Source organism: Botryllus schlosseri, chromosome 6, assembly GCF_051294905.1.
Source record: "Botryllus schlosseri isolate E-star chromosome 6, Bs_hap1, whole genome shotgun sequence".
Lineage (NCBI taxonomy): Eukaryota > Metazoa > Chordata > Ascidiacea > Stolidobranchia > Styelidae > Botryllus > Botryllus schlosseri.
In genome coordinates, this window is record NC_137241.1 from 10,845,334 (window position 1) to 10,873,328 (window position 27,995).

A 27,995-nucleotide genomic window follows, 5' to 3' on the forward strand; every position below is an offset into this window, starting at 1 on the left:
CGAGGGGCAATATCTCATTTCTATTGTCTATCATCGTGATTCATTCGAACGACGCCCACATGTCATGCGGTTCCGCAAGTTTGTGACACCGTATCCCACCGAAATAATTTGCACGAAGTCTCAGATACGCCCAATTCCGTACATGTTGGAAATATTGACATCCTCTGTTTGTTCGTGAGTAGCTCATGTGGTACCCGTACTAGCCTACATACGAATATGTAATCTGAATACTGTTAAGTCCTCATCCTATCAGGTCACCTTCTTGCATTCAGTTCCATCAAGCTCCGTCAACGTTATGGACGATTTCAACGTAGATAATGTTAGCACAGTGTTCGAGAGCTCACCATCCACTCAAGAATGGTTTGACTTGCAAGACACCACGGATTGGAAAGCAACATTCGATGACCTCGGCTATCTGGTTAGAAAATATTCGATGTATTGTCAATATTCCAGGCAAGTAAATAGGTTGTTACGTACAGAAAATTCAAGATATACTCAGTGAAAAAGAAGTTGCTGTTTATCGCAAGATTTATGACAAATTCCTGTGTGGCGCGATTGACGCCTCTACACATCGGCACGATTTGGGATCGCATGTAGCAAAAAAGGTGGGATTTCATATTAACGCTCACTTTTCAGCCTTAATATCCACCGAATAAATGGGTGGGTACTATAGGTATAGGTATGACAACTATGTTATCAAAAGATCGACTTCAACAAAAAAATAATTATAAATAACTACGATCATAATACTATACGTATCAGTATTCTGGTTTGGCTCCCTTTGATGCCGGTTCATGTTTTGGTGCGCTATATGTGACTATACATGGTGCTATTCATTATGTAGTGCAGTTTCGCCATACTATACCTCAATGTATACCTCACGTTACTGATCCAATTTGACGGAGCATTGCCGATGAAATCTCAGTGTGATAACACCAAACTCGGTCGGTATTGTTGACTTCTTTTGAACAGGTCTATTATTCTTCTGTAATCTCCCAGTGCCAAGGCCCGATGAATAAGGGCAACTTCTTCATTGACAACGTAGACTACTTCCTTACAATTTTCTATCATTCAATGACACATCATCAAAATATAGGTCGAGGATTCCGAAAATATATGCCAGATCATGTGGCCTTCCAAGTTTATGGAAAGTCTTGTCGATGGACCATTCCATCAAAGAGCCATTTTATGCTCAAAGATTATTTTCGGTGAAGATATGGAATTCGACTTTGACATGATGATATCGAAGGTAAGCACAGGATATCATGAACATGTGAAATGATTGATCAATAACAGCTGGATAGCATATATCACATCATGCCATTATAGTTCGATGCTTTATGAAATCCCAGGTCTCTCTAGAATAGTCGTTCTTTTTAACCGGTGTTCTACTATAGGAATAGCCTACGATCTGTATAATTCCACGGAACTCATACTCGTGATTTGTGATGACACGCCATTATTGATTGCAGACAAGAAGGCGCGATCAGTAGCCGAATTGTGAATGATGCACGGAGGTTTGGGTTCAAAATCTAAACCCCATAACTTTGAAACGCCGATTCTATCTCCAATATTTGATGAAGTGCTTCTCAACAGATTTGCTATGAAAATTCATTATAATGTTTTCGTTTGGTGCAGAAATCATATTTTCATGGTTTTGTTTTTTTGTCACTCTGTTGATGCACAGTTCATTTTGAACACCAGCAATCAGACATGGGGTGATTACTTCACGAATGTAATCGATTGCGATTACGATTACTTGTGAATCCCGCGATTATGATTACGATTACAGCAAAATCAGGAAGTAGTCGATTACTATTACATTTCAAAAGTAATCACGATTACATTTGTTTTGCTTCTTGGGACTAATTTCAGAAGAGATATTGGAAGACAATATAAGGCTTGCGATGAAAAGGTCTAATGAGATAACAACTTTCTTTATATATCCTACGTCATTTGCTTGTTACGTCATAATGTACCCATCGCCCAACTCTATGCAGGACTATTCGTCGCACCCAACGATTTGCATTCTTGCCAGGTCCGTAACTGCCACACCCCAAACTCCCCAATAGGGCCGGGAGCGAGCGCTAAGGGGACTCAAAAGTATTTCGTAAATCAACATAAATTATCATTGAGTATTTTCAAGAGAGTTTATTAACTTGAAAATTTTCTTCGAGCTTCGGGATTTAATGTCTCTAAATAGCTTGATTTTGAAATGCATACCTATCCCCCTCAAGAAAAAAAGCATGCATAATTTATAGGAATAGACATTTCGGTGGCGGTCATTACCCCGCCAAGACACACCAAAAGACGTATGCAATTCCGGCCAGCATGCAACTCCACAAAGTGTGCTACCAAAGAATGTCCTTTGCCAAAACTTTGGGTATGTGTCAATTGTCAGTGGCCGCGCTCTGTGGGCGTGACGAATGGTTAGGTCCTTCCAATCTGAGCCCCAACAATGCAAATGCCAACCTGGGCACTCACAGAGGAATGAAGGCATGACAATTTGTGTGTGCGTCTCACGAAAGTTTTTCTTTTAGTCTGCTACGTTTGGGCGACTACAATATCTTTTGATAAAAAACGTAAGGTCACGAATTAACAACATACAATAAAGTAATTATAACAACATACCAGATGCTATGATTAGGAATTACGTGCCCCCAGCTCTACCGGTAAATCTGAATGAATAGCAATATAATTCAATTACCAATATTATTGACGAAATTCAGTGATCAACATGAAAACTGACCATCCTATGGAGCCCCAATACCCAGGGTTGTAATGACTCGAGTCGTGATTTTTTGGTGACTAGATTTGACTCGAGTTATTTTTTCAAATACGTAAATTGACTTGACTCGAGTCAATTTTTGTATTGACTCGACTTGTACTCGAGTCATTTTGCATGACTCGAACCAAGTCACATGACTCGAGACTAGAACGGCCAAGACAGACATTCCATGTAACTTCCAAGAATAGTAAAGTGACCACATTATTTGTATTTCGTCTATCAGTCCTGATACTTGGAAATAGGGCCATAAACTGTGAAAAATGATGAAAATTACTATATTATGAATACGATCCATTATATATCACTCGAGCAGAGATGAAAAAAGGGGGTTGAACCGGATTGATCTGAAAACTGATCTGTGAACATAACGACTTGGACTCGTGCTCGAGTCGAACACTATGACTCAGACTCGACCCTATACTAACTGACTTGGACACGGACGTGACTCGCGGGTGAATTGAAAATGACTCGACTTGACTCGAGTCAAACTATCAAAGTGAGATTGACTTGTGACTTGGAACATTGTGATTTGGATACAACCCTACCAATACCAACGTTTGGAGTGGAGGACGAATTACTGTTTTGGTCCTGATTGTACGTACTTACAACCCACGCTAACATGGTGTATAAGCGGATGGCTATATGGCGACATGTATAAATGTAGAGTGAAGAATTGTGAAATAACGGTTGGTGCCCGTTTCAAGTAGAGTCATATGAGAATAAGATAAAGTGAACTCAAAATTCTACCTTCCACTTGATACAGACACTGCAAGCTGCCGTTACGATAAACGGCAAGGAACGGCTCGGTTATGATATATATCAGCAGCTGTTGATTTAAACCATCGTAATGTGTTTTATTTGACGAGTACAAAATTTCAAATCTTTGTCCGGTGTACGTACAAATACATACGTATACATACATAGGCCTACTGCCCGCCAAGCAGCAACGGTCAAACTGCGTCTAAGCATAACCAAACATCAATACATAAGTTACTATTTGAAACTAGGCAGACTGGTGATTACTATCTTGCTGCGAGGTAGTGGCGTCTGGAGTGTATTGATAACCTGATATACAACATGGCTTACGCTGTTCCAACAATCACACAGCAATGTACATCGAATATATATTTACTACGTGTGGATACTACTTACGCAAGGACGAGCAAAGCTAATACTTCTGAAGTAATAATGAGATGTGACGTTTGAAAATCAACCGTTTGCGCTATCAAAAACCTGGTATGATATCTCTTCCTTGTTCACGAATGTTCGGTTATGTCATATTCATTGCACAAATAAAAAGTAATCGTTCATTCACAAAGAAATCGATTAGATATGTTAAGTAGTCGATTACTATTACGATAACTTTGGATTTTTTTCGAATGTAATCGATTGCGATTACGATTACTTGAAAATGCTGTAATCGTCGTAATCGATTACGATTACTAATCGCGATTACCCCATGTCTGCCAGCAATCTACAGTAATGTATTAGATGTGTGGTTAGATGTGTGTGTATACTAATACAATAATATAATATGACTCAGCGAAAATTTGGTCTTCCGCGAAGGCTGGCAGATTTGCGTAATTGGTCCTCGAGTTTCTAAAGGTAAAGAACCACTGCTTTGGAATAAGATATCCCGGGTTCGTATACTATACGTAGACTCGCCATACGACCAAATGTAGTCACACTTTTTTGATCAGCAGGTGGATATGTACTCTTTTATCAGTAGCTGCGAAATATCGTAACTCTCCATATATGCGTTTTGTGCGGGCCGTAAAAATACTTTGCCCCACCCCTCCCCCCAGCCACGGGCGTAAAAAGTATGATGAACAACCCAACTCCTTTTGTCCGGTTAGGGCCGTTTTGTCAGTGCCGCACTGGGTGAATATTGTTAGAAATATTGGTGCATGTATAATTTAGTATTTTTTATCTACTTTCAAGTCCAAAAATACCTATTCAACCCGTGGAGCAGCGATTTCGAAAACGTGCCAAAACCACTAGAACTAGTGGAAATACAGAACAGTAGGCTTGAGTGCTATTCAATTAAGTAGTTTTGGAAGTAAAGGGCGCGGAGTCGCAGACCTATATTAGTGAATTTCCGGTAAATATATATTCCTTCAAAATTAGCCAACATGATGGATCCTCGCGACTAGGACAGAATGAGTGATGGCGTGACAAAGCTGTGTTATTTAGAAAGTATTCTAACAAAAACATACTGATATTACCAAATTTATTGCACTCGGAGCTTTTCGGCTGACTTTCATCCGGAGCGAATTCGCTACGATCAACTTGAAAGGTCCCTGATTCAACCATTTTAAAGTTGCAACACCCGATCGTTTTACACTACACCCTAGAAACGTTTCATTGGCGTTGTGTTGTCATTCGGCTATTTTTACAGCGGAATTTGTTTCTGTCATAGTTATATCGTAACTGTGCTTTGTTAATATACAATACACCGTTTGTGTGTCTGTATACTTGTTATTATTACGTCACCATGACAAAATTCGTTCGAGATTTTGGTTAACTGCAATGACTGACGTTTGCTCCTGATGAGAGTCAGTTAAAAAGCTTCGAGTAGAATAAATTTGGCAATATGAATATATTGTTTGTTGCCATATTGAAGTTCTGTACTTCTAAACGCCTATTTAAAGTATATTCTGTTAATGCGATGCAAGGCCATTATCACTAATTCTTACTTGTGTTATGACGCGCTGTCGCATAAAAAAGGTGATAAAAACTCATCTAAATCTACTTTTCACTCGACAGAATTTATTAAGCATAATGAAAGTTCTTAAATTTCAAAGAATTGAATTAGAAGTTAAATTAGTCAGAAAATAACAACACTTGAGTAAGTTGAGAATGTTAGTAGTAAAGAAATGGTGGATATGGCCGCATGCAAGCTTTTAACTTAAAGAAACTAACTTCTCCAATAAAATAAAGAAACAAAGGATAACGGACTTACGCATTTTGCAGGGTAGTTCCCCCCGTGACGGATTGCTGCAGAGGTTTGATCAATAATTTCTGTGGCTGAAGGTGTGATGTCGCTACGGCGAGTGATTTTCGGTTCAAATGAGGGTGATATATGTGTATTCTTGGTATCATTTTCAAGGCTGCTTGCAAAATTACGTAACTCACTATCGGGAGATGAGTGGATTCCTAAACTAGAAGTGATCCTGCCTGGCGATTTAAAACTCGGCTGACCTATCATGTCGATCAATGATTTCCGGTTCAATTGAATACGGGTGCCATCTGCGTATAATGAAAAGTCGTTTGTGTTGAGTAAAGTTTTATTATTAGGTGAGTTTTCTCAAGGTTATTGTAATCTTTGCTGTAATTTTCCGCGTATGACGATCGAATCTTTCTGGGTCTCTGTGGTGTGTAACCCGACGAAACGGAAAAGTTCGCCTGGCGTGACTCGGCGTGTAATGGCGGGTTTGATTGACTGATGGGTATATGATGACAACTTATGCTATGTTTCAAGCGTATGGTCAAGATCACACGAATCGATGTAAAGTCCCACTTGGTTGAATTGTCGTTCTTCGATGGGGGTGGGGGACAGTTGGCTGTTTTTAAGGGCTACATTCAAAACTACTACCGTAACCCGCTGTCAGTCAGGCGCAGAGACGCGTGGATGTAAAGATTTGGTATTATGAAACCATCCTGCTCCTGTTGATATTTTAAAACTCAACTGGCGTATGATTTCTCTTGGATCTCTCGATCAATGATTTCCGGTTCAATCGAGTGTGACTGCAAGCTATCTCTATGGTGCATGGGTTATCAAATCAAACTAGTTTGTGTCATTGAGTCCGTGGTATATCGCATTGATATGATTCTAAGCAGACAGTTTTGAATAACCATATGGGGTTCGATTGCTGCTACTTGCTAGCCGCCATGTTCAAACGGTTGTTGACGACGTCCAAAGCTACTTGCCGCAGATCAGGACAGTAGATGGCGTATGTGCCAGCAGCGAGCTTCGTATACGATACAAACGAACGTCAATTTGGATGGAAAAGCAACGCATTGGATCATCTTACCTGGATTATTTTTGGATTTACGCTTATCCGGACCCGGATTTGTGGATTTTACATGCTACTCGCCAAATAATTTCGCTGGCAAATGATGTCCACTGTCCGCGTTTATCCGGACCCGGATTTGTGGAATTTACATGCTACTCGCCAAATAATTTTGCTGGCAAGTGATGCCCATGAATCAGCCGTGATCGATCAAGCGTGATACGATGATGTCAGTCGGGGTTGAAAATATTCGTTATAAAGTAATCAGTTTTCTTCTGACTCGTGACTCTTGCATCGATGTGGTTCCTGTATCGAGAACTACGATACTCGATTCTATTGTACGCCGACGAATCGGGGCTCGTATACTGTACAAATGAGCGTGAATTCGGATGGGAGTACAGCGCATTGGAGGATTTTTACTGGATTACTTTTGGATTTACCTGTATCCGGACTCGAATTTTTCGATTTTACGTGCTAGTCGCGAAATAATTTCACTGGCAAGTGATGTCCATGAATCAGCCGTGATAGATCTAGCGTGATGCGATGATGTCAGTCGGAGCTCGAAATACTCATTTGGATTAATTGCGTCAACGTAGTCATTTTCTTCTGACTCGTGACTCTTCCGTCGATATGGTTCCTATGTCGAGAACTACGATACTAGATTCCATTGTACGCTGACGTATCGGGTGAGTTCGCCCCGTTTCGTAGGATACTGGTGGAATGACTTAATTTCGCTGAAGACGAGTTTGGGGATATTTGGCGTTATATTTGAGTGATCAAAAACTTATCTCTTGGCAAGTAGACGTACTTGCTGAGTGATTCTAGCCTGCGACCCAAATTCCCATTATCCCTATCCACAATCGCTTGTGAAGTGGTGTAATGAATCGGTGATCCGAATCCAGTCCGGAATTGCTCCTGCTCCTGGGCCCGATCGTAATCACCTTCGCTCAGATGTGATCAACCTGTTGGCTGATATAGACCTACAATCTTGTCATCGTTGCATGTTAAGTTGACCAATTAATACTTGAGCATAATGAGCAATCGGTAAGATATACATCTCAGTAGTACCGTGTTTTCTGTTTCACGGTCATACAAATCGGGTGCAGTTCAGATTAGCAAGAAATTGAGCAGTTTCATTTTCCTGGTACTGCGCTGAAACGCGATAACCACTTGTCAGGCGTAATCATCTGCCATCTACGAAGGATGTTTCATTTTGGTATGGCTGTATATCAATTGTGCATATAAACTTGTATTTCGGCAATCGATGAAGAAAATACGTGACCCGTTTGTTAAATATGTATGTTGTCTGTTTTAGGAACACAAGAAGTGAAGTATATCAACAGTTTGATGTTAAAGAAAATATTATCCATGACGCAGCGTGAATAATGATTTTACCCGCTGCCTGTCGAAATAACGTAGTGCTCGATTCCGCAGCTGCAACACCAATGGGTTGCCGGTTCGAGTCCGATTGAGTTCGACCGCAGAATTCTTATCCAAGTGTTGGAGGTTTATCTAGGCTCCTATTTTTCATATAATCCGTGTGAGCGATGCCTTCTAGAAGCCCAGAAGTGGGCAGTGTTCAAGTCGGTATAGCTACGGGACACAAATGACGAAAATCATCCTGGTGTAAATGACCGTATTCGTAGTCTACAAGCACCAAGAATATCACAAACAACGAAACAAACTCTACCCGCCAGGATATCAACTCCAGCAGGACATATTTTCAATATATTGAGATATGTATATTTCATTCTTAATGTTTTCAATCTTGCAAGCGAACCATGTATTAGGGCAGTAATAATACAAGAATTGTCGTTATCGACCAACGCTCTCAAGGGCGATTTGGAGTATGGAAATCTAAATATTGATTACGACGGTGCGATCTTGGACGATTCGCCGCGGTAAACGATCCTTGATATCAGGAAACAATCAGGCGCAGTCTGAAAATATAGTCGAACATTCGTACCCTGCTACAATACCAAGCACAAAGCGTTATTGGAAAAAAATGCGATGAAGCGGCGATCGATATGCATCGTACAAAGACGTAGTAGTAGTCACGCACAAACACACACACACACACACACACACACACACACACACACACACACACACACACACACACACACACTAGAATACTAGTCAGATTATAGGACCACGAACTAACATATCGATCCAGTTTTCCGTCCCATGCCACCTCATTTTGTCTCTTGCTTTTCATATTCTCTGCTTTAGTTTTCATTCGGTGTGCATTCCTCTTCTTTACTTTACCTATGCCAAGGTGGGTGTGCGATTTCAAAGACTACTCCAAGCTCCAATTCGTTTCGACACCTTCCTGTCTTTCATTGTATCGCAGTTTTGTGGTGTTTTGAAACGATGAAAATATTAATAAACTAACACTGATACACTAAATTATCCCAAGAACAGCTGCAATACAGAAACGTTTGAGGTCTATATATTTGCGATTTTTTATTGCGTGTGAAGATTTAAAAACGACTAGTAGAATAGGTAGGAGAAGACTGGAGGAGCAAGCTCTAGCACATAATAGACATTTCGTCCATCAGTATTGGTGTTTGTAAGGCAGGATTAGAATCTGTGTAAAATGAGGAAACTTACTATAAATATGAATGCGAGGCATTCAATAGCACCCAAGCAGAGTTCTGAAAAACGTGAGTTGAACTGGATTGGATCCGAAAATGAACAATGCGCAGTGAGCACAATGACTCGGACTCGAGTCTCAACACCGTGATTCGGAGTTGAATATTCGAATCCTGAGTTGGACTCAGTGGTGAATGTAAAATGATTCGACTTGACTCGAGTCCTACCGAATGTTGGGATTAAGTCACCATCTTCGAGTCACGAGTAGGGCTAGGCACAATGATTCGTGTACCCGAATCTGAAACGAGTAATATATATATATATAACGATTCTAGTCGAGTAGTAAAAGACGATTTTTTTTTTCGAGTACTGAAAATATACGCTTCTATCGCCACTGAACGGCAGTTTATCAACGAAAGTCATAGGTTCGATACTAGTTTCAAGTGTGGAAGCTGTAAAACTTTGATTGGTCGTATCGCAGCATACGAAACCTACAGACTACAATACAATGCTACGAAAGTTACTGAAAATAACAAATCGCTGGTATGCCAGCTAGTTTTATGGCTCTACAGCATCACCAGATTTTTATGACTCTATATGGCGGGTGTTTTCAACCCGGATCCAATCATCTGGATGGTAAGTAGCCTATACACAAGTAAGTAACTCCGTCGGTCGGAAGAAGTAGGCGTATCACGCGATATACTTTTTCGTATCATAGATAATGATATCATGCAAATTCTGCACGAGATGTGTCTTGGAAGTGGCACGTAAAACGTTGTTGTCCCCCACCAATATAGCTTCTCTAGATGAGATGTCTTATTCGTTTTGATATCTGCCCCGTTTGTGGAAATCTTCAGCGACTATTATTGTTCTGGGGATCATTTTCGTTGAGTATTAAAATATGGTCTCTCGCAGAGCGTGACGGTCAACAAATGTATGTCTCAAATATTCAGCGAAAACCAGGGTACATTATTGTTCGAGACTCCTATATATGACTTGGAATAAAGCACCGATGCCTTGTCATTCAGAGGCTGCTGTATCGAGAGCGTCCATGGCAGTTGATCGAATAACCATGTGAGAAGATGGTCAAATATGATTGTCTACCTATCTATTATGAATATTCTATTTCGGAGTGTTTCCTTTGTATATCCCCGAGAGTGACGACATAGAGTCGACTATTACTGATCTCGCGATGTGAGAATACAACTCGTGAAAAGAAGCTTGTGATCTGTGATGGATTACAGAATATCCGATGTCAACGCTGACGTTCTTGAAAATGGTGTGATTCGTTATAGTTCTGATCTTGTGTGACTACCCCAAACAGTAGATTATCGACTATAAAACGTTTGTGTAGCTATAATTCGTATCCAAGTTGTAGAACTAAGACATATGACGGTAGAATCGAATGTCATACATAAAAACTTATTCAAATACCTACTAAGAGTGAACATTACAACGTTGAGTCACTTGAAAAGTTGTCGTGGTAGCATAATATTGTTTGTGAATCGATATGGTTAGTAACAGTTGCATTGTTCGCACATTTAATGCTCTTTATCGATATCGGATCGGCTTATGAAATATCAGTGTGAGAACCAAGTGCGTGCCAACTGCCCTTTGTCGATGGAAATAAACACCTGTCTCCCGTATTGCTGTCAGAAAACAATCTGTTTTCATGAAATACGCATATTTGCACGCCAAGTCCTGCTAATTTTGTTGCCCGTTCGTTTTTGCATTGACATTAAGTGTCTTGTATCGCTCCTTTGGCGATGGTAATTTGGCGGAAAAAGTCAGCACCTAAGATTAAGCACCTAAGATCAAAAAAATCAACCAGAGAACGAGCTGTTTCTCCGTGACCTTTCAATATTCACCTATGGTTTTGAATTCGCAGCAAATGACATTATTGTTGACAATATGTGAATTGCTATCGAAGATTCGTAGTAATGGTTTTGTCTGTTTTTAGGATGATATATTTCTCAAACAGTTTCCCAAAATGAGAGACTGTTATGGAAAGACACTTCGATCCGGATCCGCCAGTACAGGGATGCGTATATATCGCGTCGGGTTCTCACCGCTCCGAATTATATAGACTCGCAACGTTCGCCAGGTTTTCGAGACTGTCGTACGTAAAGCGTGCAGATTTAGCATCTGACGGATATTACTGGCTAGGGTTCGAAGACAAAATTAAATGTTTCGGATGCAGTATTTCACTCGAAAAATGGATTGAAAAGGATACGAATGTAAGTTGTCATGAAGCGAGTTGTGTTCGAGACGTATTCAATATTCCCGTTGAAAGATCGAATTTCAGGAGTCTATTAAGGGAGTTTAAGCTCCAAATCGAGACACCGCAAGTCAATAACAGCGACATAAAACTTGCGAATATCATTGACCGAGAACACGCGTGTTTAATTAAGAACCTCGACTTGAAAAGGGAATCGAAGCGACGCGAAACCTTCAAGAAATGGCCTAGCTATCCAATACCCCACGCAGTAGGCGAGTTGGCGAAACAAGGGTTTTTCTATCTCGGTAACTTAGACAGAACGCAGTGCTTTAGCTGCTTCGGTGTTCTTCGCAACTGGAAACCCATAGACGACGTATCGGAAATACACCTTACACATTTTCCAAAATGTACTTTCGCACGTGGTAGCTTTTCAGGAAATATCGCACTAGCTGAGCAAGACCGCGGTAATTTGGATGACTTACTTCACGAGAAAATACGACGGCTCACTATCAATGTGAAAGAACCAGATGAGCCCTCCGAGGATGAAAAACACTATCTTGCTGAACTATTCCCTTGCCTTAACCCCGCGAATCCTGTAATGTCGTCCTTGTCACGAAGAATAGCAACCTTCGACGAAGGTTGGGATCCCGCTAAAATCAATGCTAGCGTTGAGCAATTAGCAAATGCGGGGTTTTATTACATCGACTCGGACAAGACGAAATGTTTTTACTGCAATGGTGGACTTCGGTGGGACCGGACAGACGAGGTTTGGACGGAACATGCTAAATGGTTTCCGCAATGCGAGTACGTACTTCGTATGAAAGGTATCGAATTCGGGCGACGCATCGAAAACACATATCCAAATCTCAACCGTCCGATTATTAGAAACCCCATCACGAAGTTGGAGTTGACTAAACGACAAAATGTTCTGCGGAATCGTCAATCAAACGATGGATCACCGTTGGATTGCATCGAAAATGGGAGAGGCCGTGACGTGTAAACGATGTGAAATAAACATAAATGAATATGACTATAGCATGTGGACATCTTTGCATTGTTTCTAGACTTGTGGGACTGACGTAGAACGCAGTGGTGGCAGTCATGAAGTACTTCTATTTTTTTTCTCAGGATTGTGGTAGGTTTTACCTAATTACACTAACATACTCAAGTGTCTTGTGTTGGACTACTTCTATTTCTATCAATTGGATTAGACGGGACATTCTAACTGGTTGTAAAACTGATAGAAATAGAAGTAGTCCAACACAAGACACTTGAGTATGTTAGTGTAATTAGGTAAAACCTACCACAATCCTGAGAAAAAAAATAGAAGTACTTCATGACTGCCACCACTGCGTTCTACGTCAGTCCCACAAGTCTAGAAACAATGCAAAGATGTCCACATGCTATAGTCATATTCATTTATGTTTATTTCACATCGTTTACACGTCACGGCCTCTCCCATTTTCGATGCAATCCAACGGTGATCCATCGTTTGATTGACGATTCCGCAGAACATTTTGTCGTTTAGTCAACTCCAACTTCGTGATGGGGTTTCTAATAATCGGACGGTTGAGATTTGGATATGTGTTTTCGATGCGTCGCCCGAATTCGATACCTTTCATACGAAGTACGTACTCGCATTGCGGAAACCATTTAGCATGTTCCGTCCAAACCTCGTCTGTCCGGTCCCACCGAAGTCCACCATTGCAGTAAAAACATTTCGTCTTGTCCGAGTCGATGTAATAAAACCCCGCATTTGCTAATTGCTCAACGCTAGCATTGATTTTAGCGGGATCCCAACCTTCGTCGAAGGTTGCTATTCTTCGTGACAAGGACGACATTACAGGATTCGCGGGGTTAAGGCAAGGGAATAGTTCAGCAAGATAGTGTTTTTCATCCTCGGAGGGCTCATCTGGTTCTTTCACATTGATAGTGAGCCGTCGTATTTTCTCGTGAAGTAAGTCATCCAAATTACCGCGGTCTTGCTCAGCTAGTGCGATATTTCCTGAAAAGCTACCACGTGCGAAAGTACATTTTGGAAAATGTGTAAGGTGTATTTCCGATACGTCGTCTATGGGTTTCCAGTTGCGAAGAACACCGAAGCAGCTAAAGCACTGCGTTCTGTCTAAGTTACCGAGATAGAAAAACCCTTGTTTCGCCAACTCGCCTACTGCGTGGGGTATTGGATAGCTAGGCCATTTCTTGAAGGTTTCGCGTCGCTTCGATTCCCTTTTCAAGTCGAGGTTCTTAATTAAACACGCGTGTTCTCGGTCAATGATATTCGCAAGTTTTATGTCGCTGTTATTGACTTGCGGTGTCTCGATTTGGAGCTTAAACTCCCTTAATAGACTCCTGAAATTCGATCTTTCAACGGGAATATTGAATACGTCTCGAACACAACTCGCTTCATGACAACTTACATTCGTATCCTTTTCAATCCATTTTTCGAGTGAAATACTGCATCCGAAACATTTAATTTTGTCTTCGAACCCTAGCCAGTAATATCCGTCAGATGCTAAATCTGCACGCTTTACGTACGACAGTCTCGAAAACCTGGCGAACGTTGCGAGTCTATATAATTCGGAGCGGTGAGAACCCGACGCGATATATACGCATCCCTGTACTGGCGGATCCGGATCGAAGTGTCTTTCCATAACAGTCTCTCATTTTGGGAAACTGTTTGAGAAATATATCATCCTAAAAACAGACAAAACCATTACTACGAATCTTCGATAGCAATTCACATATTGTCAACAATAATGTCATTTGCTGTGAATTCAAAACCATAGGTGAATATTGAAAGGTCACGGAGAAACAGCTCGTTCTCTGGTTGATTTTTTTGATCTTAGGTGCTTAATCTTAGGTGCTGACTTTTTCCGCCAAATTACCATCGCCAAAGGAGCGATACAAGACACTTAATGTCAATGCAAAAACGAACGGGCAACAAAATTAGCAGGACTTGGCGTGCAAATATGCGTATTTCATGAAAACAGATTGTTTTCTGACAGCAATACGGGAGACAGGTGTTTATTTCCATCGACAAAGGGCAGTTGGCACGCACTTGGTTCTCACACTGATATTTCATAAGCCGATCCGATATCGATAAAGAGCATTAAATGTGCGAACAATGCAACTGTTACTAACCATATCGATTCACAAACAATATTATGCTACCACGACAACTTTTCAAGTGACTCAACGTTGTAATGTTCACTCTTAGTAGGTATTTGAATAAGTTTTTATGTATGACATTCGATTCTACCGTCATATGTCTTAGTTCTACAACTTGGATACGAATTATAGCTACACAAACGTTTTATAGTCGATAATCTACTGTTTGGGGTAGTCACACAAGATCAGAACTATAACGAATCACACCATTTTCAAGAACGTCAGCGTTGACATCGGAATATTCTGTAATCCATCACAGATCACAAGCTTCTTTTCACGAGTTGTATTCTCACATCGCGAGATCAGTAATAGTCGACTCTATGTCGTCACTCTCGGGGATATACAAGGAAACACTCCGAAATAGAATATTCATAATAGATAGGTAGACAATCATATTTGACCATCTTCTCACATGGTTATTCGATCAACTGCCATGGACGCTCTCGATACAGCAGCCTCTGAATGACAAGGCATCGGTGCTTTATTCCAAGTCATATATAGGAGTCTCGAACAATAATGTACCCTGGTTTTCGCTGAATATTTGAGACATACATTTGTTGACCGTCACGCTCTGCGAGAGACCATATTTTAATACTCAACGAAAATGATCCCCAGAACAATAATAGTCGCTGAAGATTTCCACAAACGGGGCAGATATCAAAACGAATAAGACATCTCATCTAGAGAAGCTATATTGGTGGGGGACAACAACGTTTTACGTGCCACTTCCAAGACACATCTCGTGCAGAATTTGCATGATATCATTATCTATGATACGAAAAAGTATATCGCGTGATACGCCTACTTCTTCCGACCGACGGAGTTACTTACTTGTGTATAGGCTACTTACCATCCAGATGATTGGATCCGGGTTGAAAACACCCGCCATATAGAGTCATAAAAATCTGGTGATGCTGTAGAGCCATAAAACTAGCTGGCATACCAGCGATTTGTTATTTTCAGTAACTTTCGTAGCATTGTATTGTAGTCTGTAGGTTTCGTATGCTGCGATACGACCAATCAAAGTTTTACAGCTTCCACACTTGAAACTAGTATCGAACCTATGACTTTCGTTGATAAACTGCCGTTCAGTGGCGATAGAAGCGTATATTTTCAGTACTCGAAAAAAAAAATCGTCTTTTACTACTCGACTAGAATCGTTATATATATATATATTACTCGTTTCAGATTCGGGTACACGAATCATTGTGCCTAGCCCTACTCGTGACTCGAAGATGGTGACTTAATCCCAACATTCGGTAGGACTCGAGTCAAGTCGAATCATTTTACATTCACCACTGAGTCCAACTCAGGATTCGAATATTCAACTCCGAATCACGGTGTTGAGACTCGAGTCCGAGTCATTGTGCTCACTGCGCATTGTTCATTTTCGGATCCAATCCAGTTCAACTCACGTTTTTCAGAACTCTGCTTGGGTGCTATTGAATGCCTCGCATTCATATTTATAGTAAGTTTCCTCATTTTACACAGATTCTAATCCTGCCTTACAAACACCAATACTGATGGACGAAATGTCTATTATGTGCTAGAGCTTGCTCCTCCAGTCTTCTCCTGCCTATTCTACTAGTCGTTTTTAAATCTTCACACGCAATAAAAAATCGCAAATATATAGACCTCAAACGTTTCTGTATTGCAGCTGTTCTTGGGATAATTTAGTGTATCAGTGTTAGTTTATTAATATTTTCATCGTTTCAAAACACCACAAAACTGCGATACAATGAAAGACAGGAAGGTGTCGAAACGAATTGGAGCTTGGAGTAGTCTTTGAAATCGCACACCCACCTTGGCATAGGTAAAGTAAAGAAGAGGAATGCACACCGAATGAAAACTAAAGCAGAGAATATGAAAAGCAAGAGACAAAATGAGGTGGCATGGGACGGAAAACTGGATCGATATGTTAGTTCGTGGTCCTATAATCTGACTAGTATTCTAGTGTGTGTGTGTGTGTGTGTGTGTGTGTGTGTGTGTGTGTGTGTGTGTATGTGTGTTTGTGCGTGACTACTACTACGTCTTTGTACGATGCATATCGATCGCCGCTTCATCGCATTTTTTCCAATAACGCTTTGTGCTTGGTATTGTAGCAGGGTACGAATGTTCGACTATATTTTCAGACTGCGCCTGATTGTTTCCTGATATCAAGGATCGTTTACCGCGGCGAATCGTCCAAGATCGCACCGTCGTAATCAATATTTAGATTTCCATACTCCAAATCGCCCTTGAGAGCGTTGGTCGATAACGACAATTCTTGTATTATTACTGCCCTAATACATGGTTCGCTTGCAAGATTGAAAACATTAAGAATGAAATATACATATCTCAATATATTGAAAATATGTCCTGCTGGAGTTGATATCCTGGCGGGTAGAGTTTGTTTCGTTGTTTGTGATATTCTTGGTGCTTGTAGACTACGAATACGGTCATTTACACCAGGATGATTTTCGTCATTTGTGTCCCGTAGCTATACCGACTTGAACACTGCCCACTTCTGGGCTTCTAGAAGGCATCGCTCACACGGATTATATGAAAAATAGGAGCCTAGATAAACCTCCAACACTTGGATAAGAATTCTGCGGTCGAACTCAATCGGACTCGAACCGGCAACCCATTGGTGTTGCAGCTGCGGAATCGAGCACTACGTTATTTCGACAGGCAGCGGGTAAAATCATTATTCACGCTGCGTCATGGATAATATTTTCTTTAACATCAAACTGTTGATATACTTCACTTCTTGTGTTCCTAAAACAGACAACATACATATTTAACAAACGGGTCACGTATTTTCTTCATCGATTGCCGAAATACAAGTTTATATGCACAATTGATATACAGCCATACCAAAATGAAACATCCTTCGTAGATGGCAGATGATTACGCCTGACCAGTGGTTATCGCGTTTCAGCGCAGTACCAGGAAAATGAAACTGCTCAATTTCTTGCTAATCTGAACTGCACCCGATTTGTATGACCGTGAAACAGAAAACACGGTACTACTGAGATGTATATCTTACCGATTGCTCATTATGCTCAAGTATTAATTGGTCAACTTAACATGCAACGATGACAAGATTGTAGGTCTATATCAGCCAACAGGTTGATCACATCTGAGCGAAGGTGATTACGATCGGGCCCAGGAGCAGGAGCAATTCCGGACTGGATTCGGATCACCGATTCATTACACCACTTCACAAGCGATTGTGGATAGGGATAATGGGAATTTGGGTCGCAGGCTAGAATCACTCAGCAAGTACGTCTACTTGCCAAGAGATAAGTTTTTGATCACTCAAATATAACGCCAAATATCCCCAAACTCGTCTTCAGCGAAATTAAGTCATTCCACCAGTATCCTACGAAACGGGGCGAACTCACCCGATACGTCAGCGTACAATGGAATCTAGTATCGTAGTTCTCGACATAGGAACCATATCGACGGAAGAGTCACGAGTCAGAAGAAAATGACTACGTTGACGCAATTAATCCAAATGAGTATTTCGAGCTCCGACTGACATCATCGCATCACGCTAGATCTATCACGGCTGATTCATGGACATCACTTGCCAGTGAAATTATTTCGCGACTAGCACGTAAAATCGAAAAATTCGAGTCCGGATACAGGTAAATCCAAAAGTAATCCAGTAAAAATCCTCCAATGCGCTGTACTCCCATCCGAATTCACGCTCATTTGTACAGTATACGAGCCCCGATTCGTCGGCGTACAATAGAATCGAGTATCGTAGTTCTCGATACAGGAACCACATCGATGCAAGAGTCACGAGTCAGAAGAAAACTGATTACTTTATAACGAATATTTTCAACCCCGACTGACATCATCGTATCACGCTTGATCGATCACGGCTGATTCATGGGCATCACTTGCCAGCAAAATTATTTGGCGAGTAGCATGTAAATTCCACAAATCCGGGTCCGGATAAACGCGGACAGTGGACATCATTTGCCAGCGAAATTATTTGGCGAGTAGCATGTAAAATCCACAAATCCGGGTCCGGATAAGCGTAAATCCAAAAATAATCCAGGTAAGATGATCCAATGCGTTGCTTTTCCATCCAAATTGACGTTCGTTTGTATCGTATACGAAGCTCGCTGCTGGCACATACGCCATCTACTGTCCTGATCTGCGGCAAGTAGCTTTGGACGTCGTCAACAACCGTTTGAACATGGCGGCTAGCAAGTAGCAGCAATCGAACCCCATATGGTTATTCAAAACTGTCTGCTTAGAATCATATCAATGCGATATACCACGGACTCAATGACACAAACTAGTTTGATTTGATAACCCATGCACCATAGAGATAGCTTGCAGTCACACTCGATTGAACCGGAAATCATTGATCGAGAGATCCAAGAGAAATCATACGCCAGTTGAGTTTTAAAATATCAACAGGAGCAGGATGGTTTCATAATACCAAATCTTTACATCCACGCGTCTCTGCGCCTGACTGACAGCGGGTTACGGTAGTAGTTTTGAATGTAGCCCTTAAAAACAGCCAACTGTCCCCCACCCCCATCGAAGAACGACAATTCAACCAAGTGGGACTTTACATCGATTCGTGTGATCTTGACCATACGCTTGAAACATAGCATAAGTTGTCATCATATACCCATCAGTCAATCAAACCCGCCATTACACGCCGAGTCACGCCAGGCGAACTTTTCCGTTTCGTCGGGTTACACACCACAGAGACCCAGAAAGATTCGATCGTCATACGCGGAAAATTACAGCAAAGATTACAATAACCTTGAGAAAACTCACCTAATAATAAAACTTTACTCAACACAAACGACTTTTCATTATACGCAGATGGCACCCGTATTCAATTGAACCGGAAATCATTGATCGACATGATAGGTCAGCCGAGTTTTAAATCGCCAGGCAGGATCACTTCTAGTTTAGGAATCCACTCATCTCCCGATAGTGAGTTACGTAATTTTGCAAGCAGCCTTGAAAATGATACCAAGAATACACATATATCACCCTCATTTGAACCGAAAATCACTCGCCGTAGCGACATCACACCTTCAGCCACAGAAATTATTGATCAAACCTCTGCAGCAATCCGTCACGGGGGGAACTACCCTGCAAAATGCGTAAGTCCGTTATCCTTTGTTTCTTTATTTTATTGGAGAAGTTAGTTTCTTTAAGTTAAAAGCTTGCATGCGGCCATATCCACCATTTCTTTACTACTCATGTTATGTAGTTGGTTACTGAATACTGACCACTTAATTGAAACTCGTATGTTTAGACGTAATGTGTCTTTTACAATTGTTAAGGCACCATTCACCAATACGGTAGTGCCTTGGCATCAAGATGAGTCGTATTGGCTGAATCTTCCTGATAAACGAGCCATCTCGTTCTGGTTGTCTTTGGATCATGCAACCGTACAAAATGGATGCATGCAATTCATTGATGGATCTCATAAAAAGCCTTTACGTGAGCACCGTGCCGTGGAAGAGGGACATCATGCTTTAACATGCTTCGCTTCCGAGGTATTCAACTATTTTATATCTTGTATCATGGGGTCTACCTACATCAGGGGTGTCAAATTCAAATTGCGTCACGGGACGGATTCAAACCTTCAAATCGCTCGCGGGCCGCACAAGTCAACTGATTTCAAAATCATGCCCTCTCTCTTTTCACTTGAATACTTTACTATCGATTATATGCAGATAATAGTATATTGCATTGTACCACGGATCATAGGGGTTTCATTCTAGCAAGTAGCAACACCTTTCTTCGCGGACAATAGCGATTCGGGTTTGTCTGCAGGCCGGGGACCTTTTGAGTAAGAAGTGACACGGCAGTGCAACCACGGATATCTGCATTGTATTTTGTATAACCACTATATTCTGCATGTAAACTGCTTTTAACGGTTTCGCATTGGCGTTTTGGGTGCTGTGAATAACTACGTTTTTGTTTCATTTTCCGTAAAACTCCAAACGTAGACTGGACCAAATGCTTTCTTGAAATTAAGTGATAAAGTCACCGACTTTTTCCCAGTAGTAACTGGAAAGAAACCTCAACACAACAGTTGAGTTGTGTCCTATGGATATGCTCTATACATTTGCTGTCTTGAGGGATTAGTTAATGGAAGAAAATCTTGCAAAAATCTCAACATTTGTTACAAATGTGATTGGTAATATAAATATATATCAGTCAATTCAGAATTGGTCCGAGTGCCAAATGAAATGGCTTTGCGGGCCGTATGTTTCACACCCCTGATCTACACAATTGCGCCCAAAGTCGGAAATTTATAGGCTGAATTTATTTAACTCAGTGGTGACATTTATGACGCTAATCGCATTTCTCCTCCTGTCATAATCTTCAATACTATTTGCTATTCTGTAGCAGGCATTCTGTGAATAATGATTTTCGTATTTGTTACCAACGCAATTTACCTTAGAAAGTCATTCCCAAGCTGGCTTGCTATACCTCATTATAAGTATATCTAAACCTGAATTTCCACCTGCGGTCCACAGAACTAGAATTCATTAGAAGTAAAACTACAGGAATAAATAAATAAATTTGAATCCATCACCTATAGCCGAAATGACAAACTAAATTTAACTCTATTATGTATGAAAAAACGAAGGAAGAGTTCACCACTGTTCCATTACTTCCTGGGAGTTGCACATTGCACCAAGGTCGCACCGTCCATTACACTCGTGGTAACGAGACGTCATCGAAGAGAAGAGCCTTGATTGTAAACACCAGGCCGCTGGCAATGGTTGAGATGGAACGAAAACTCGGTTTTGACCATGGAAGGAGCAAAGTGAGTCACTGAAGTTTGATCAGAGTTCACTAACAGTAGCGTACTCCGCAAAGACTTTACAACCTCATAAATAAGTTTGGTTGTTATTACCGTTCATCCATGGATTCGACTTATCTCACTTAACTCATCTGTACCGTGTGTTTGGCCGAGGTGGTCAGTAACGAAGTACTTCTACTTTTTCGAAGTACTCAAGTATTTTCCTCTACGCCTGGTACCTACTCAAGTGGATCTGATTTTCGCTACTTCTACTTCGTAATATTTTGTGTGATCTACTGACTTTTTTTTCGCCATTTTCAGTTTGTCAAGTAGAAGTAGTTTAATCCTCCTATAAGAAAGATAGTCTGAGGAATTTCGAGGCTGTTTTCACGGAGTATCAACATTCAATTTTCATAGAAGTTGAGTAAAGCCCAGAACTTTCGTCGCGCTTCGCCCACAGTGGATATGGAGTGACAAATATGATTTCACCAAAGTATCGGTGAATATAATTTAGGCAGTGGGTTGCGTGGTTCCGATAACGCCGCATTGTCACCCATATGGAAAATTTTATCACGGTATATATAGCTCATCATAACGTTTGAAACTGATGTTTCGCAATCTAACATTTACTTATCATATCGTAATCTAGCAGTCTATCACGTGTCCTGGAAAAGTGGACTCTGACTGTTTTTAGTTTTAGACCTGTTAGCATACCACCTTTGAAACTTTCTGGACTAAACGCAGGAAATACATTTTCTGCTTTTAGAAGTAGCATTTATTTTTCACTTTCCATTCCCGGTATCATACTTGCAGTTTTAATTTGTATCAGTTCTTTTGTCTGGGGAACATACATGTTGAAGTATGAAAGCAAGTGTAGTAATGCCTTTAATTTCCGGAAATAAAGCTTCACAATATGGCATGTTCACCATCCACCATATCTTTTATTAAAGTTTACTAATCGCGCAAAATGTGCACACTGTATCTGATACGACTTCGACTAAACTACGGGCCTTATAATATGGGGTAGGGCGCCATAGAATGATATTTTCTCAAACGTGCTCTTCCTGTCAACAGTGCATTAGTATCGCCTTTCCATATCAATACTATCATGTTCATCTCATGATGCGAACGAATGCTTATGCTGTCGAAAATTGAACACCTCCTGGTATACGTCAATATGAATCAAGATCTGCACCTTTCGCATAGGTCAATTTGCAGCTTTTGACAATCCATGTGAACGAATTACGATCGTTTTCACAGCTACTTACTTACTTAAGTAGATTTAAAGCCAGTCAATTCTACTTCTACTTCAAGTAGTTTGGGTTGCTTACGGAAGAAGTACTTATACTACTTGTACTTGAGTAGATTATTTCTTCGCTACTTCTACTTCCACTTGAGTAGTAGCTTTCTTGACTACTTTGACCACCTCTGGTGTTTGGTCATATCAAGCATCAATTACCCGCGATGTTTCCTACAGGGTTGGTTCGATTTGTTTCAAATAAGGTATGTTTTGTTTGAAATAAGGTCAGTCTCATGTTTGAAATAAGGTCAGTCTCATGTTTGAAATAAGGTCAGTTGCAGTACCAACATATCCCAGGCACGATCGGACATCGCGTCTTGGGTGTGTTCGGACATTATGTCTGAGGTGTGTTCGGATTGTGTCGACACTCAGACATCGTGTCTGGGGCGTGTTCGGGCATCATGTCTGGGATGTGTTTGTACTGGGTTACCATTGGGAAATCGGGCCATGGATATAGGTGGAGTGCTTCAACTGACCTTATAGTGAATATAGCGACTGACCTTATTTCAACCACGAGACTGACCTCATTTCAAATACGACTATCCTCATTTCTGAACATGAGACTGACCTTATTTCAAACAAAACTGACCTTATTGCAAACAAATCGAACCGACCCTCCTCGATGTTTACGCGTTGCGCAGTAGTGAGATTGTGCCCTTGTCTGAAGCGCTATATCGTGTTGTGGTCGGTAGTTATAGTAACAGCATATGTGAATTTATATTCGATGTACAGTATACAGTATATAGTATACAATACACAGTATAGGCTACAGTATATATTTAGGAAATTTGGTCACGGGCCATGTTTTAACCCGATGGATATATAACCGCATTCTATGTGCTGTCATGTGGCTGTATAAGTGTATATATTTTACTGTTTATCCTCCTGTCGTCTTGCCTATGACTAGGCCTACCTCCCATTCCCATATGCAGTTATGCATATTTATCGAATTATGGCATACAAGCACCAAGGTATCGGTTATCATTGACGTCTATACCAGTGTTGGGATCAAGTCACTACCTTCGAGTCACGAGTCATTTCGAGTCACTGCATATTTTGACTCGAGTCAAGTCAAGTCAACCGATTTTCGAAGGTGACTCGAGTCAAGTCAAGTCACCCGATTTTCGGAAGTGACTCGAGTCAAGTCGAGTCAAGTCAAGTCAAGTCACGAGCCAAGTCACAATTCAAGTCAAGTTGTCTTTTCGAAGTGGGGCATGATTAGGTCATTGCATTTAGCTAGCTGTCTGAAATACAGATTGAGTGGTCATTGATTCTGAATCGATGAACGAATGTAGAGTTAAATATACACGCTGTATCGCTCACATATATGTAGAACTGTTAAACTACGTAAGTAATTGCATAGCCTCAGTTTATAGTTCCCGCAGCAGAATAGAGAAACGAATTGATAAGATGCAATACATTACCCACTTACAAATTGATATGATACAATAGGAGCCTGCGCCAATGGTTGAGAACTATATAAACTATATTCGAATTCAATATCAATAAAACAAAAGGTTTGATTAAGGTAAGAACAGAAATAGACATTTTGCTGTTCAATTACTTTACTATATTAGTTTACGACACAACGTAAGCTGTAAGCTTCGATCACCTCGTTTGTGGTCAATTTATTTGTGAGAGAACAATGGATGCTCATTAAATCATTGAATGATTGCTCACTTTCACGGGTTACGCTGGCGTTTCGCGAACAATCCGACCATATGCAAGATTAGGGTTACCATATTTTTGTGAAGCAAATTCCGGACAATCTTTAGCGCCCACTAGCGGATTCAAAAATGAGGTGTCAATATAACGTCACACAAGCAAAGCATTGCCCATCGACTGTATACAAAATACGAAAGGAGTGGAACATAGGTCATGAATTGGGCCATCTGTAATATGAGCTTTGGTGATTGCTACTTGCTAGGGTCTGCAATACATTTCTCCACGGGCCGGATGAAATCGTCTGGCCTATTGGGATTGTGTTTGACAGCCCTGTTATACTGTTAGGTTGGTGCGGTTATCTGGTTGTCTGTTTTAATCCGGTCCGAAACAACATTTTTCTGCCCCTCCCGCCCTAAAAAGCACTGATGTTGGGCCCCACCATAGAGTAATCGATGTACCTTCTTGGGCACTTACTATATGCATTTGACTGTTAAAAACTATGAATGAATTCTGTCAATAAGGTTGATTCTTCCGTATATTAGCCTACTATAAAATGCACCACCAGCAGGTTGTACAATGTACCTGCAGTGATTTCCAACTTTTTATGGTCGCGACCTCATTTCCAACTTTAAAATGTTTCGTGGCCCAGCTCAAAACTTGATAAGCTGAAGTTGATTACTAAAAAAATTCAGCTTGCTTAAACTTACTCACGGCCTAGGAAGCTGATTACGTCCAACATCATCGCGATCCCCAGATAAAGGCAAACGACCCCAAGATTTGGAAGTACTGTCTGTAACTGAAGCATCCAATCGGCCTTAACCAACTTTAGGAATATCCCGTTAGCTTATCAATGCGGTTACAATCAGACTTATTTCAGTAAATGATGGTTATTTATATTTATTTTGATTGCATTTTTTGGCGAGGGTGATGCCTGGTGCCCATACTAATATCAATATACGTTGAATTAACTCGCGCGCGGCGCGAAGAATAATTTTGAATAGCATAAATCTGCTGGCAAATAATATTGTTTATGTTGATTTACGAAAAACTTTTGAGCCTACTTCAAGCCTTCAAAATTCCGGACATTTAGGCATATTTTAGAAATTCCTCCCGGACGCAGATTTTTCAGTGAAATTCCGGACATGTCCGGGAAATTCCGGACGTATGGCAACCCTATGCAAGATACAGTGATTTTTATCGACACCGATTACTTGATGACTTGAAATTGACTCGTGAATTTTGCTCCGAGTCACGAGTCAATCCACATTTCTGATACCCCGAGTCAAGTCAAGTCAAGTCATTTTAGCAAAGTGACTCGAGTCAAGTCAAGTCATACGAAAAAGGTGACTCGAGTCTGACTCGAGTCAAGTCATGACTCGAGTCATCCCAACACTGGTCTATACCCAGACGAACAAATATTAGTCATTCGATTCAAATCAATAAAATTCAATTCAATTTACTGATAAAAATTTCATCATCTCAATACACCACAAGACTGTGATACAATGAAAGATACGAATTGGAGTAGCCTACGAAATCAGACACCCACCTGGCGTAGGCGATGTAAAAAAGAAGGCATGCACACTGAATGAAAAGTAAAAGAAGATGATAGAAAAGGACAGGTGATAAAAAGGTGGCATGTGTCGGAACGGGAGATCGATATCTTAGGTCGTGGTACGGTAAATGGTGAGGGCTAACAAGTATCGTTCTGACACCTCGATATATTTACGTCTGTCACTACGCAATACAATGTTGACGTCGTTAGCCTGTTCAGTATTGATTGGTGCAATTAGGATAAATATATGTAGGCCTGCAGTTATTGCTTCATGTTGGACTACTTCCTATAAGTCAATCATCGCACTTTTTTAATTTTAGGGCATTGAGGATATAGCTGGTGAAGGTCAAGGACACGAAACGAGAAAATGAAATTCAGACGAACATGAATCTATAGTAGGAATCCCGCAACTTCAGATACACTCTGCGTGTTATCCTGTTTATTTGAATAAAAAAGAACAACATAAATTGATAAAGATGTTATATCCATATGAATATGAAATAATTTTTACCGATTTTGAACAACGTTTCATGATATTTTGTCTGGTATACGGGACTAATTGGTGCTGGTCGTTTCGGCACCGCGGCGAATTCTGATTGTAGGATTCGGCCTGGATGCGGCATCTATTTTAAGCCATGTTCGGCCTATATCGTATGGGGTTATTGTAAGTACGTACTTTTCGTAAAAGTAAAAATACCCGCTACTCGGGAAATCCCTTATCATATTGTTATTATGCGGCTAGCGATATATCTTTTTGCGAACACGACCAAAAGTATTCATTATGTTTATGTAATATTTGGGTAAAACATGAAAGGCTAACACCGTTTTTGTTCGCAAGAAACTATAGTTAAACAAAGCGGCACTAGCTATTAAAAATCCATGGGTCTTATGATTTTACTTTCGACGTTCCATAGTACGGGAATCTCTCTTGTAGAACTGCAAAAAAATTACCCACCTTGTTGAACGCGACATTACTGGTTATTTAGCATAGCTGACAAATTCCGTTCCTTGATTTACGCCAGGTCGATGTTCTTTATTATGATTCCGTTCCTGCCGACCGGCCAACTAGGCTAGAGGTCACCAACACGTGGCCTGCGATCTGATTTGAGATTTCAGAAGAAGGCTTACTAAAGCTATTGTTGGTATTCCAATTCCTGTACCTGGACATCTACCGCTTAGAATTGAGCCAAATTTGGTGTGTAACGTTTTTTTTAGCCAACCTAAAAAGTTAATCAGTGAAGTCCCGGAATCCGAAAAAAACTAGTTTAGAACAACCCTAATGTCCAGTGTCCACTCTCAAGTCGATATGGAAGCAGATTTTATACTGAGTAAATACAAGACAACGCTCTAGATCAGTCAGTGGTCGGAAAACGTTTAAAGGCGCGACGCCTAAAAATTAAACCAGCATTTATATTTGCGACCACATTTTTTAATAACAAGTTTCAATTCACACACAAATAAGATTTGACTATAGCTATGTTCAACTTGTCTCAGCGTTTAATAATTAACTGTAGCCAATTTGCGGACTCCAGATGAGGTCTTTCTTCAGCCTGGCAAATATCTTCAGCCGTTTAAATGTAATGACGTAATAGGTTTTAATTTAATGATGAGTCCTGGTCATGAACGGTGAATCTCTCCACCGACTTATAATGAACACAGTCATCTGCAGCACCGAGTACAGCTGAGTATTTATGATCGAATGTTATTGTCGCACCGTAAGTTATGGTATGCCCCGGTCGCACTGATTCCAAAAGTCCAAATATTAATAATGTCAGAGTAGAAGAACCCCCACAAACCGCTAAGAAATATGAAACGCAGCGCAGTGAACTAATGCGATGTAAAGGCACAAATTATTTTTCCGCACCGATCGTTGAAATGAAATCCGACAACGGTACCGCACACTCTTAGA

General features: G+C 40.7%; 3 protein-coding genes across 3 annotated transcripts; 2 read left to right on the top strand and 1 right to left on the bottom strand.

Moving 5' to 3' along the window:
- The first annotated feature begins 8 nt into the window (after window positions 1-8).
- LOC145440242 (putative alpha-ketoglutarate-dependent hypophosphite dioxygenase) lies at window positions 9-27,992 on the top strand. The gene is made up of 6 exons (XM_080317817.1): window positions 9-418; window positions 480-605; window positions 1,097-1,249; window positions 20,092-20,307; window positions 21,411-21,590; window positions 26,407-27,992. Exons 1-6 carry the CDS (start codon window positions 296-298, stop codon window positions 26,455-26,457), a joined length of 849 nt encoding a protein of 282 aa, XP_080173943.1. The 5' UTR covers window positions 9-295; the 3' UTR covers window positions 26,458-27,992.
- On the top strand, window positions 11,279-12,649 carry LOC145441378 (baculoviral IAP repeat-containing protein 3-like). The gene is made up of 2 exons (XM_080319218.1): window positions 11,279-12,438; window positions 12,500-12,649. Exons 1-2 carry the CDS (start codon window positions 11,400-11,402, stop codon window positions 12,523-12,525), a joined length of 1,065 nt encoding a protein of 354 aa, XP_080175344.1. The 5' UTR covers window positions 11,279-11,399; the 3' UTR covers window positions 12,526-12,649.
- On the bottom strand, window positions 13,019-14,446 carry LOC145441318 (baculoviral IAP repeat-containing protein 3-like). Its single transcript, XM_080319150.1, has 2 exons — window positions 13,230-14,446; window positions 13,019-13,168 (listed from the first exon to the last, which is right to left on the bottom strand). The coding sequence occupies exons 1-2, from the start codon at window positions 14,266-14,268 to the stop codon at window positions 13,143-13,145; spliced, it is 1,065 nt and encodes a 354-aa protein (XP_080175276.1). The 5' UTR covers window positions 14,269-14,446; the 3' UTR covers window positions 13,019-13,142.
- Window positions 27,993-27,995: the final 3 nt, after the last annotated feature.

What these genes read in the sequence shown, in the direction of transcription:
- LOC145441378 (XM_080319218.1), top strand. Translation starts at nt 11,400, where the DNA reads ATGGAAAGACACTTCGATCCGGATCCGCCAGTACAGGGATGCGTATAT. An exon ending in GTACGTACTTCGTATGAAAG is followed by an intron (nt 12,439 to 12,499) that starts GTATCGAATTCG and finishes TCCGATTATTAG; the next exon opens with AAACCCCATCACGAAGTTGG.
- LOC145441318 (XM_080319150.1), bottom strand. Translation starts at nt 14,268, where the DNA reads ATGGAAAGACACTTCGATCCGGATCCGCCAGTACAGGGATGCGTATAT. An exon ending in GTACGTACTTCGTATGAAAG is followed by an intron (nt 13,169 to 13,229) that starts GTATCGAATTCG and finishes TCCGATTATTAG; the next exon opens with AAACCCCATCACGAAGTTGG.
- LOC145440242 (XM_080317817.1), top strand. Translation starts at nt 296, where the DNA reads ATGGACGATTTCAACGTAGATAATGTTAGCACAGTGTTCGAGAGCTCA. An exon ending in GATCGCATGTAGCAAAAAAG is followed by an intron (nt 606 to 1,096) that starts GTGGGATTTCAT and finishes ATCAAAATATAG; the next exon opens with GTCGAGGATTCCGAAAATAT. An exon ending in TAACATGCTTCGCTTCCGAG is followed by an intron (nt 20,308 to 21,410) that starts GTATTCAACTAT and finishes GAAAAAACGAAG; the next exon opens with GAAGAGTTCACCACTGTTCC.